The 13,084-nt window shown below is 40.5% G+C and overlaps 1 protein-coding gene and 1 long non-coding RNA gene across 2 annotated transcripts in view; one reads left to right on the top strand and one right to left on the bottom strand.

Annotated features, from left to right (window-relative positions):
* ATP8B1 (ATPase phospholipid transporting 8B1) overlaps positions 1-12,326 on the top strand; it is a 113,103-nt gene extending 100,777 nt beyond the window's left edge. The window contains exons 22-28 of the mRNA XM_082668149.1: positions 598-886; positions 4,769-4,992; positions 6,182-6,265; positions 7,033-7,278; positions 7,603-7,741; positions 9,448-9,578; positions 10,669-12,326. Of these exons, the coding sequence (XP_082524275.1) occupies positions 598-886; positions 4,769-4,992; positions 6,182-6,265; positions 7,033-7,278; positions 7,603-7,741; positions 9,448-9,578; positions 10,669-10,893 (1,338 nt within the window). The 3' untranslated portion in view covers positions 10,894-12,326. The remainder of the gene's footprint in view (positions 1-597; positions 887-4,768; positions 4,993-6,181; positions 6,266-7,032; positions 7,279-7,602; positions 7,742-9,447; positions 9,579-10,668) is intronic.
* The window catches only part of LOC309831156, a 51,244-nt gene continuing 45,620 nt past the window's right edge, over positions 7,461-13,084 (bottom strand). Inside the window, exons 2-3 of the long non-coding RNA XR_014297561.1 lie at positions 10,647-10,912; positions 7,461-7,752 (exon numbers count right to left, since the gene is read on the bottom strand). This is a non-coding gene — a long non-coding RNA (uncharacterized lncRNA). The remainder of the gene's footprint in view (positions 7,753-10,646; positions 10,913-13,084) is intronic.

Raw genomic sequence — 13,084 nt, 5'->3', positions numbered from 1 at the left:
CAAACTGGTGGCAGTGGTTATTACTAGTTTATCAACTAACTAGTTAATCATTAATTTAAATTTTCTTCTTTGTATATTTTAAATTTTTCTGTATTTTTATAGTAAATATTTTATAATTGGAACAATATCATCAATGATATAACCCAAGAATTATCCTTCAGATGATTAAAGTCTTGGGAATGGTACTTTTTTAAAAAATAAATTTATCTTGGGCTGCATTGGGTCTTTGTCGCTGCATGTGGGCTCTCTCTAGCTGCGGCAAGCAGGGGCTACTCTTCGTTGCCGTGTGTAGGCTTCTTATTGCCGTGGCTTCTCTTGTCGCAGAGCATGGGCTCTAGGTGCGCAGTCTTCAGTAGTCATGGCCCGCAGGCTCAGTAGTTGTGGCTCACGGGCTCTAGAGCGCAGGCTCAGTAGTTGTGGCGCACAGGCTTAGTTGCTCCGTGGGCATGTGGGACCTTCCCGGACCAGGGCTCGAACCTGTGTCCTCTGCATTGGCAGGTGGATTCTTAACCACTGCGCCACCAGGGAAGCCCGGAATGGTACTCTTGTTACTAAACCCAAAATGGTTAGAATCCTTTCCCTTTCTGATTTTCACAGAATGAAATTCTTCTCGAGAAAAAGACCAAGAGAAGTAAGATTTTGAAACTGAAGTTCCCCAGGACAGAAGAAGAAAGACGAATGAGGACACAAAGTAAGAGGAGGCTGGAAGCTAAAAAAGAGCAGCAGCAGCAGAACTTTGTCGACCTGGCCTGTGAGTGCAGTGCGGTCATCTGCTGCCGGGTCACCCCCAAGCAGAAGGCCATGGTGGTGGACCTGGTGAAGAGGTACAAGAAAGCCATCACGCTCGCCATTGGAGATGGGGCCAATGATGTCAACATGATCAAAAGTGAGTCTCGCACATGGCCAGTGCCACCTGAATTGGTAGAGAGGAAATGGCAGGAACATTTTTGGGGGTAGTTTTTTTCTGATTTCATTGCTTGGGCTTTCATGAAGCAGACCTTTAATAAAGGCACTTAACTGTGGTAACTACACCTGTGACCCTGCCCTCAGGAAGCTTACAGTCCACTCAGTAGGAGAGCGCAGGCATGATTATTCTATACAAAGAGTGCCAATTCGAAGATGAGCTCTGTGTGGGTGAACTTATCCTTATTTGTTTCCTTCTTTTACATATGTTTGGATTTGGTTTTGTGTTTTCTCCTGCTGCTTCTCCTCCCATATTTCTTCAGGGCTTATTAAGAACCCTGCTATTTAATGTTTTGCAAAAATTCCTGCTGAGCTTGGCATAAATTATTGAACTCTGTTATTTGTTTTGGGAATATTATTCTCCCACACCTAAGCATTGTTTTCTGGGGCTTTCTTCTTGCCTTTGGTAAATCTGTTGAACTTCACCCTTAGGTGACCTAGTGTGAGCTCAGTGTAACATTGAAGCACAGCTCTGACATCGCCTCAAAATTCTCCTGACCTCCCAAGGTCATTCTGCTGGTTGGAGGACCCTAGGTACCCACAAATTGACAGATTGAGTTCTGTCACTGCAGAAATACAATTTTGCTGGTATTAAAAGCATACGGAACCAAACCCTCATCAATATGTCTGAATCCTGGTCCTTTTTCTCCCTGTATTACTTATACAGGAGTATCTTGTAATGAAAATGCCCAAACTAATGAGACCTGAATACTTGTCCTCATCCTGATGCCAGCATGCTGTGTCACCCTGGGCTCATGCTCAGGCCTCAGTTTTCTCATTTGAGAACAAGAGAATTCTCTCTGATGTCACCTCTAGCTTTGTAGTATTTCTCTTAAGATGAACTATCCATGGCATGTATACACACGTCCTGTGGTGCCGGGTAGCTTACATGCATCATATGTGTAACTAGACTTCTACTTCAGCCTGTTTCGTAACTCTTCTCTTTCTTTCCTTAGAGTCTCTTCCTTCTCCTCCTTGATATATACTAAGAATGTTCCAACTTTATCTTCCTCAAAAGGAGTCAGCTATATAATGTACGTTTTCTCGCTTCTTCGTGTATGTCTGTGGCCACGGCCAGTTTAATTTCTTTCCACCGTGTTTTGCACATGTTCATCCTGCCATGCGAATGGCATTTCTTGCTCCGAGTTAGATCTATTTCTTTCCTCTGTAGCCAGCTCTAGTTTATTTTCCATTATGTACCTTTTAACATAAATGACTGTGCCAAAAGGGCAAGTGACTCAAACATTATTTTTCTTCAGTTGTAATGAAGACTTCTAGATGCTGGAGGGGGACTCCGTTTCAGATTTCCCGATTACGTGACTGAGACTTGAAAACTCTTGTTCCTCTCAGTTCACCAACTGATAGCAAAAGGGATCACACAAAGTTGGCATAGATAACCTCCTAGAGACTGTTTTTCCGTTTTCAGAATTTTATTAAGCTCTGTTATGTGATACACACTTTTATATATAATGTAGGAGACATACACTTGGGATGAAAATCAAAGAAACTCAGGTCTCCTTGGAAGTCAGTAGCTTAACCCAAGTATTAAGTGCCTTTTTGAACTCTGTGAAAACTGTCATCTTTTACCTACATCAAGAACAATGAACCAAAAGAAACTGTTTGTTGTTTATAAAGAAGTACAGTGAAATTTAAGTGTCCAAAAAAATCTGACCATTTGCTAACATGTTTCATGGTTAGTGGTGTAGTCTAGGAGAAGTGGAGGGAACTGCAGTCCACCATGGTTTGCCCCTAGCAAGGATCCAAGGACCCTCGGATACTGCCCTCTCTCCCGCTTGGGCCTGAAGATGGCTGGTGGGTGTTATTTTCCTTGGCCTAAATCCTGAGAATGAACAGGCAGCATTAGAGAGGCAAAAGGAAGCAACCAGCTTGTCAGGGAATTATGAAGTGGCCTACCGGGCAGGCATTTGAAACCACATCGGCAACTTCAGGGAAGTCTAGGTGCCTATGTTTAGGTTTTAGGAAAATACAAACAAAAAGCAGTGTGGCCTGATAAAGTACATCTGTTCAGTTGCCGCTTTAACTGTGGCAGTGTACACTTCACATACGGTCCCTTGGTCTGCTCAGCAGTGGCTGGACTGGATGTCAGGGCCTGGGGCGGTGGCTCCTCTTCCTTGTCTCTGACAGAATCTCAACATTTCCCTGTTATTTGTTCAGAAAAGAAGGCCATGGTTTGGTAGGAAAGAACAGTTTGGCAACCACAACTGGTCATTAAGAACTATTTATGTGTATAAAGAGGTTGTAAGTATTGATTGAGATGCAGTTAATTCTATTTTATAGAATTGCAAAGTGTTATTAAAAACTTAGGTTTTGGACAAGTCACTGTGTTAATGCCAGACCTTGTATTCTGCAAGTGGGGCAGGAGTTGTGGAGCTTCTTTTAGTTGGAGACTCTGCTGAGCTGGCAGGCACTTCTCAGGGTCTGAGTAGTAATAGGTTGTATTCTGCAACACATGTTCTAAAAATGATCTCACTTCCATGACTCTTAAGACCTAGATAAAACTCATAATTCTCTAAGTGGAACATGTGGTTTAATGACTATTGGGAGGATGGATAAAATTGGGACTTTCATTTTTATCCATTCTGGAAACCTCCCCTCCTCAAAACAACTGTGTGTCTTGGGGTCTCAGTGGGCCATGCATAAGCCTTTGAAAGTTTAACAGTATCTAAGTTTAAACACTTTTGGTTGCAAGTATTGGAGAACAATTCAAGTTAGCTTAAAACAAAAAGAAACCTATTTTAAAAGTTACAAATATGTCTCATGCTGCTCAAGAAGCCAGGCCTCAGGAATATGCTAGAACCAGGACCTGAAGCTGCACCAGGAACTCAGTGTCTGCCCTTCTCTCTCATCCTTTCTCTAGACTACTTTATTTCTCTGCCCCTCAGAAGTATATCCATCCCACAACTCACGTTAAAATTCCAAACACAAACCCACCCAAATCCTAACTCCAAAATACCAAGAGACTGAGGGAAACAGATTCCTTTGGGTACTTTAAGCAGGAAGTGATTAATAGAGGGGACCAGGTGCTCATGAAAATTCTGGATGAACTGAAGAAGTAGGTTCTAGGCTGTGTCTGCACGTCTGGGTCACTCACCAGAGGAGCTTCTAGCTTTGAGGCTCCTCTGAAGAGCTTTCCAATTGAGAAGCCCTTGCAGTTGTTTATCAACATCTGGGCAGCTGGAGAATGGATATGAATTCTGCTGCAGAAATGCCAAAAAGGGAAGGGATGCTGGGCTCCAATTTGCTTCTGCTTCCAAGTCACAAGCAGGTCCAAACAAGTGGAACGTAATTCACAAAGAGAACCTAACTGCAAGGTAGTCGAAGCAATGTAGGGTTTTTATTTGCTTTCCCACCTCTCCAATTAGAACAAAAGTTCTAGAATGAAGGAGAGCCAATTCGTAGTATCTACCATAGATTATGTATCTGCCCATGGCTGACTCAGCTGTGGCCAGGGAGGCAGGGACACACGGTACACATGGATGCCTGGGGCTCACCCTTTGGGTGAGAAGGATGGCTTATGAGCTGGGCAGATAATCCAAATGGAATTCATTACCCACTTGAGATCCTTTCACAAATATTTATGGAAGCCCAACCACGTGCTATGTTTAGCAACTCGTACTTCTGAGTTCAGAAGCTGGGGGTGGGGGATGGTGAGCAACAGTTTTCACATTTATTGTTTCATAAATTTGAGGGGTTTTTTTGTATTGCTACGGAAACATTTTTATCATCTCAATGTTTTGCCTTAAAATAAGCTTATGATTCAGTTATCTTCTCCCCGCCCCCACAGCTGCCCACATTGGTGTTGGAATAAGTGGACAAGAAGGCATGCAAGCTGTCATGTCAAGTGACTATTCCTTTGCACAGTTCAGATACTTGCAGAGACTGCTGTTGGTGCACGGCAGGTGGTCTTACATAAGGATGTGCAAGTTCCTACGATACTTCTTTTATAAAAACTTTTCATTTACTTTGGTTCATTTCTGGTACTCCTTCTTCAACGGGTACTCTGCACAGGTAATATACCATCATCATTATTATTAAATGAGTAGAGCTCTTCTCTTACATGAATAAAACTACGTCTGAAATTTTCTTCCCCCTCCATATTTGCAGTTTTGGTGCTCTCTCTTAACAGCTGAGGTACAGATTAAGTTTATGAATCTTCTAAAATGTTTCTGGTGCTTTAAACCTATTTTATTTTGCCTTTAAAAAGGTAGGATTTGTTCCTGGTCTGTTGACTTTTGTTTATGTGTCTTTGCCTTCACCACAGATTTTTTTTTTTCCCAAGTCACCTTGCCATTAAGAATAGTGATAACAAATTGTTCAACTTTGAAAAAATTGTTCAAATTTAAGTATAAAATTACATTGGGGCTGAAGGGATTATATAAATTGGGGATGATCATAGATCTAACATCACGTCTCCACTGTTGGTTTTTAAATTTTAACATTTTGCTGAAATGGGAGTGGGGGCATATCTACAATGTTAAATTGTTGATATGGCAGAAACACACCATTAGCAAAAAACCTAAGTCAGTGCCTGTGGTTGTCCAAACTTCTTTGATGCTATGCTACAGACAACTGGCATGAGAGGAGGCCAGGTGTAGAAACTGGAGGCCAGGATGTCTTGGGGTTTTGAGCAAGGTTGGGGCCTTCTTCCTGTTTCTGTGCAGGATGGTGTATCACTGTTGGTGCTGAGTAAGCCCATTTCCTCTATACCCCACTGAGGACTGGGGTGTGCACAGCCTTGCTTATCCTTTTCAGAAGCATCTTTCTTATATTCAAATTCTGGTTTATAAAATGTTTAAATGGAAATGCTGGACTGGCAAGAGAAAAGTATATTTGAACGGTACTTACGTGCTTTTGAACCAGTTGTATGTAATCTAATTCATTAATAAAAGGGATATTAAAAGACGATGAACACTGATTTGTTTTCCAGCATTCTTCAAATAGACCAGACTCCTTTTCCAAAAACTTTTCAGAGTCTATTTCCCCACTTATTTTACGGGGAAGATAATTGCCTGTGGAAAGCCCTTTGATTCTGTCCATTCCATCAAAACAAACTCGTGCCTGCTACTGGCATAGCTGGCGGGGGGAGGGGTGTTTACTTTCCCTGGGGACACCCCTGCTTTGAGGGCAGATGCGCACGTATTAACTAGGTGGGCGACATTTCTTCGTCGGTGACACAGACTCTGTCATCTCCTCACAGACCGCGTACGAAGACTGGTTCATCACCCTCTACAATGTGATCTACACCAGCCTGCCCGTCCTCCTCATGGGGCTGCTCGACCAGGTAGGAGCCTGGCGCTGACAGGGTCGCTTCTGGACAGACTGAGTGACTGTTTCAAAGCAAATATTTCAATGCATTCTTTTGGTTTTCACTTCTTTCTGAGTAAACCCTATTATATTTCTGCTGTCAGGCAATCAGAGCAACTGCTATGCTTGTTTTATAGTAAGAAAAGAGGATTTCTGTGCTTGGGTTGAATTCATTGACAAAAGAGTTTATTACCCTCATTTCGGACACTAAGATTTTCTTGTTAGATACCTAACAGTATGTCTCTACAATAACAACTTACACATCTTTAAAGTAAATTATTTTAATACCTCCCCAAACTTACAGGTTTAATTTCCAAATTAGTCCGCATTCTATCTAGTAGCAACTTTTACAGAAACTGCTTTCAAAAATAAAAAGAATAATTTGGAATTAACTCATCGATGTGTATGTGAAAATGCTTTCCCAAAGTATTAGAAAAAATGTATTCTCAGAAAGTAAAAATCGGCTTCCTACACTTCTTTAAACATTACTGATCTGCTTTCTTAAGTAGCAAAATAGTAATACTTTACCTAATCTCAGAATTAAATATCAAATGATGGTGGACTACAGTAACGAGGTTGCTCTCTGCACAATGAAATTATTCAGGATTTATCATCTTGTTTAGTTTTTGCCTTCCTAGAACTTAACAAGTTGCAACTCCTTTCGAGGTGGAGGTTGTGACGTATCTCTTGAGTTCTTTGATCCTGATGGACAGCACTCAACTGTAATTGTGTTTTCCCCTTAAGGATGTGAGCGACAAACTGAGCCTCCGCTTCCCCGGGTTATACGTGATGGGACAAAGAGACTTACTATTCAACTACAGGAGATTCTTCGTAAGCTTGTTGCACGGGGTTTTAACATCTTTGGTCCTCTTCTTCATACCTCTTGGAGCTTATCTGCAAACTGTGGGACAGGATGGAGAGGCGCCCTCAGACTACCAATCTTTTGCTGTCACAATTGCCTCTGCTCTTGTAATAACAGTCAATTTCCAGGTATGTGGCTTTAGTCAACTGTTTTCAGTACCTGTTGGTACTGTATGCATTTCTGTATGTAGACCAGCGTGCACATCCGCCTGGCTCCCATTCTTCCTCCAACTGAGGCTCTGCTGCTTTGCAAATATGAATGGATGCTATTCTCATCCCTTATACCAAACATATTTCCTATTTCTTGCCTGAGTCAAAGATAGCTTCTGATTGTTCAGTATTCGAGCCATACCATGCTTAAATTGCTGAATTCTATTTTCAGAATCCTTAGATCCTTTATTTCTTGCTAACTCCCCAAAATGAGTGCTCTGTTTTTCTCTGGTTTCCCAACAGATTGGCTTGGATACTTCTTATTGGACTTTTGTGAATGCTTTTTCAATTTTTGGAAGCATTGCAATTTATTTTGGCATCATGTTTGACCTTCATAGTGCCGGAATACATGTTCTCTTTCCATCTGCATTTCAATTTACAGGTTGGTATTTTCTAAATTCCAAAAATAAATAAATAGAAAAATGTCATTAATTTAGATTCTGACATAACTTCAGGGTAAGTAAAAACATAAACTGTAAATTACTGCTAGTGAAAATTAATGTCCTGACTAGAATTGGGGGTGGTGGGTTGGAAGGGTGGTAACGTGATGGGAGGAAAGCAAATTAAAATAACTAAGCTATAATTGTGCTTTTTTCCTTCCATAAAACCTAGTATTAGTAGGTTATTGGGAAACTGGGAATACATGTATTGCTGGTAGCACTATAATTTAATCTTTCTAAAGCACTACCTAGAAATATGTAATGAATTTTTGTGTACATTTTGATCCAGTATTTCCACATGGGGAAAATACCCTAAGATGAAACACACCAAATTTTGGAAAGATAATCTGTACAAAGACTGTATCACTACAACATTTCTAATTGTCTTTTAAAAATTGGAAATAACCCTCCCTAAGACCTAAGAATATCAAATTAGCTAAACAAACTATGAATCCCAGATGATGGAATTCTAGAACTTAAAAGTGGACTGCATCATTGGAAATACATATACAGAGCAATAAGTAAACTTATGGAAAACAAAACAGTTTACAGCTATATAAAATATATGACAAATTGACAAATGCTAGAATGAAATGATAAATATCAAAATATTATAAATAGCGTGAATTAGAATTTATGAACATCTTATTATGGATAGAGTAGTTTGGATTCACAGTGGAAAAAAATTCCCCATCAACTCATTTCCCTGTAAAAGATTAGGTTTTTCTTTGTTTTAATGATCAGTTGTTGGGTTATAAAAGACAATTGCTGTGGTAACCCTTTTCTTATTGGGATTGAGCTCATTTTTTTTATGACTGTGTTCTTGCTTACTGACTCTGTGTTTTAAAATTTTAGTACCCACTTACTTAGAATATTCCCATAGGGAATGTGTTTTAAACCCATGCACATTTATGCTATTATTTTTATAAACTCACAGTGTAAGTACAGAAAATATTGTGAGAAATTTGGTTCTAGTTTTAAAATTGAGTAGTATATGGTCACCTGGTTGTATTACAGAATTGAATTGTTACTTCCTCTGACATAAAAACTAGTAGCCTAATTCAGTGGTAAAAGCCTAGCTCTAGTCAGATGGACATGGGTTTTAATTCAGGAGTTGCCATAGCTAGTTCTGTTACCTTGGGCAAATTTTTTTACTCTCCACAAACTCAGTTTCTTCATGTGATAGAGGGCAATACTCCTCTCTCAGAAATGATTAAGTGGCATGACCTAAAACACCCAGCATGAGGCTTATCCCACAAATGGCAGTGCCCATTGTTAATACATGGCGTTTCAAACCAAAACTATAAATTGGAAGTGCTTTTTTAAGTTCCTGAAAAAATCCAAAAGTATAAATTGCCTACTTTTCCATTTTTAATTAATGCAATGTCAACAAATGTACTTTCCTTTTTCGCTATTTATATGTTCACTTATATACATTTGCCTTGTTCCAAAGAATATACGTGCCGAATTCTGCTTTGCTTAGTCTGGTTTTAAAATGTTCATTCCTTGAGCAGTGGTGGGATGTTCTCGGGAGGGCAATCTGGTTGTAAAAGCTCATCACAGAGAATCCACTTGTGGACTGTGGAATATCAGCTATGCCCCCCTTGGGATGAAAACCATTGTGATTCATTCTCTGTGCTTCTTCCAGGCACAGCTTCAAATGCTCTGAGACAGCCATATATTTGGTTGACCATCATCCTGACTGTTGCTGTGTGCTTGCTGCCTGTTGTTGCCACACGATTCTTGTCAATGACCATTTGGCCATCAGAAAGTGATAAGGTATAGAAAAAGAAAGTCTTCTCCTAACTCTGAGTGCCTCTCACAGAAATCAAAGCATTTCTCCAAAGCAGCTTTCCTGCAAAATTCTAAGCTCTTGGGAAGTTTGGTCTGAAAATTTTTTAGGACTACTCTTTTTTTTATTACAAAAATTACCAAATATCAAAAGGAAAATAGTATAATGAACCCCCGTATATCTATCCTCTCAATTTAGCAATTATACTATTAATATTTTGCCCTGCATACAGGTTGGGGTTTTTCTTCATTTAAAGGAAAATGGAAAGTCTTGTAGCAGGATCCTCTGAGCTACAAGTAACAGGGAGATATGGCTCAAAATGGTTCAATGATGATGTATCACCTCCACTCACATCATAATTAGGTTTCAGGCTCAGCTGATGGGCAACTTAATGTTATCAAAAAAGAACTGGGGTTTTTTCCATCTCCCCCCTCTGCTGAAAGATGGCTACAGGACTTCCCGGCATTGCGTCCTGACATGTCAATATCCAGGGGAAGATTAAAGACTGATTATGCTGTTGCTTTCCCTTAGGAGCCTGGCAACTTTTTTTTGTTTTGCCTGGGAACTTTTTATGGAAGGGCCCAGCACACTTTTCTCAGGCCTCATTAGCCAGAATTAGATCACATGCCCATTCCTGGACTAGTAGAGGGCAAGTCAAGTCGATCAGTCCTACCCCTGGGGGTGGCGTCCACATGGAGGAATGTGGCTGTAAGCAGGAGGATGGTACCTGAGTAAACTCCATTTCCATCAGAAAGGAGGAGAGAACAGCTGCTAGGTAGGTAGCCTTCACTATCCTCCAGCTTTCCCTCCTCCACTGACAAGGGTGTGCAGTAGCAACCCAGAAGGAGGCTAACAGTCTTTTCTAAACCTGTACCTTTATGAAATGGAAAGAGCACTAGTTTAGGAGTGGGAATCCTGGCACCCCATTTTCTAGCTCTGAGAGCTTAGAAACGTCATGTAACCTGCCTCCCTCCATTTCCTCCACTTTAAAGCGAGTATGGTTATGCCCGCCCCCAAATGAGGCAGGTGTGCAGCCAGTTCTTTTTTAACCTTACCCCATCTCTCCTGCTTTCGTAGATTCAGAAGCACCGAAAGCGGTTAAAAGCCGAAGAGCAGTGGAAGCGGCGGCAGAATGTGTTCCGCCGGGGCGTGTCCGCACGGCGCTCGGCCTACGCTTTCTCCCACCAGCGTGGCTATGCCGACCTCATCTCCTCCGGACGCAGCATCCGCAAGAAGCGCTATCCCCTGGATGCGGTCATCGCCGATGGAACGGCAGAATACAGGCGAACCGTGGAGAGCTGAGGCGTTTGCTTCAGGTGACCTGTAGCAAAACAATCACACAAAGTAAAATGTCTTCTTTTTTTATGAGAGACTCGACTTTTTGGGGAAAAAAAAAAATTTGTCACGAGGATGTTGAAGGCAATAACCTTTTTAACAAGCTACAATACTTGGCTTGGACTACTGCAATAGCAAAGCCAAGGAGACCTTTTGAAAAGTCGTATTCTTCAACTGTTGATGTTTTGTTTTGATTCAAAGTGAACGTTTTTAACCCCATCTCAATCTAGGACAAGAGAATTAGAAAACGTCTTATTTCAGTTCAAATGGTATTGTACTGTAAAATTACAATTAGATTTTCCTGTCTGGGATCTTCAGCACAAATTTCTCAGACGCTCCTTTTTTCCGGGAGTCCACCCTACTAACAAAGATCTTTTATTTACAATGGTAGTAACGAAAGATTCATGAATGTTCATCCCCTAGAAGCTAAGTGGTCTGATGACTTTTTCAGAGTCGATAATGGGGCTGCCTGGTTTCATGTTCTCATATTGGTTTACTAATTCAGCTCAATCAACAAAAATTACTTCACGTTTCATAAGTACAAGGTTTTGATCTGTTTCAGTTTACTACCAGGTTAAAAGAGCACATTACATACGTTTACTCTTACTATTATGTATTATTTCAGACACTTCCTGTAGTACCAAGTGCATTTATTTTCTACTGTCATTAAAAAAAGATACTTAAATATTTATGGGCTTTTTAAAAAAAAGCTTTTAAAAACTGAGGGTATCAGTGATAAATTGCAGAATATTTTGCAAAGCTTTCTTTTGAAAAGCAAACTTTTGTGCCTGCCTATATGTAAAGTATTTTATAAGGGATTTGAACAGAGACCTCACTCTTTTCTACTTGTCTTATGTCTTGAGAGAAAAGGCTGTTGGTAGCCATATTTCTAAGACTAACAGTGTATCATTTTAAAACTGAACATAACTTTAGGCAATTATGGAAACTATCCTCAAAGAGGTAAAAGTTATTTATCCAGGGGCTTTTCTCACTCTGTGTGTTTCACACACTAGTTTCCATGTTTCAGTGAAGACAGAGAAGTGTCTTCAATAATTCTGTTCTTTACCATTAGGTTGTGAATGTTCACAATATCTGTTCCTTTGAATTCCTTATGAGGAAATCACAGCATGTATATAGTTCATTGTCTAGATATGAAAAGAATATAGCTCTTTAGTCTACGGAAGTAAATTTCCGGAAGTTTACAACTTTTCTTTATCTTGTAAATTTAAAAATTGTAAGTTTTTTTGTGTAATTCTGTCAGTTTCAGATTTCTCTCCCGTTTTGCAAATTGTGGGAAAGGTCGACAATGCAAATGTGTCAAAGACTTACATGGTTGGGTGCAATATTAACAATTTTAAAATGCAAATTGCTTTGGATAAATTATTTCTATATTCTGTAAATCTGAGATTAATGTATATTTTTGTTTAAAAAATAAATGCTTTAGTAAAATCTTTGGAAGTACAATCTTTTAAAATATTTTTTAAGCTGGGTTTTTTATTTTAGACTGGGGCAGATGATGGAAGAATCTAGGCCTGCCTGGTTTTTAAAGGAACATAGGTGGTAAGAAGTAAGTTACTGGCAGGGTACTAAGTGTTAGGGTCAAAGTGGCTGAGAAAAGGATCAGACTACAGAGGTAGAGGGTATGGATTTATGGTTGGCAAGACCAACTGTATCCCGGGAGGGTGCATCTTAGGATATTAGGGAACAGTTTTTCCAAGTGACCTCAACTCTTTGGAGCCAGAATAAAAGCAAAGGTAAGCCTTGACCAAAAGTAGGGGCTGGGAAGTGAGTGCTGCCTTCATGTGATGTGAATGAAGCTTAGGAAAATTTTAAGACAGCTTCTAAAAGTCTTGTCAGAATCTGCTTCTAAGTTATAGCTGTAATAAAACTTCTGGTGCACGGGACTTCCCTGGTGGTACAGTGGCTAAGAATCTGCCTGCCAATGCAGGGGACACGGGTTCGAGCCCTGGTCCGGGAAGATCCCACATGCCGCAGAGCAACTAAGCCCGTGTGCCACAACTACTGAGCCTGCGCTCTAGAGCCTGCGAGCCACAACTACTGCAGCCCGCACGCCTAGAGCCTGTGCTCCACAACAAAGAGAAGCCACCGCAATGAGAAGCCCACACACCGCAACAAAGAGTAGCCTCCGCTCGCCGCA

The sequence above is a fragment of the Grampus griseus genome (genome assembly GCF_964374135.1).
Source record: "Grampus griseus genome assembly, chromosome: 12".
NCBI classification, from domain to species: Eukaryota; Metazoa; Chordata; class Mammalia; order Artiodactyla; family Delphinidae; genus Grampus; species Grampus griseus.
The sequence above is the reverse complement of the archived record's forward strand: the minus strand, read 5'-3'. Positions and strand labels throughout refer to the sequence as shown.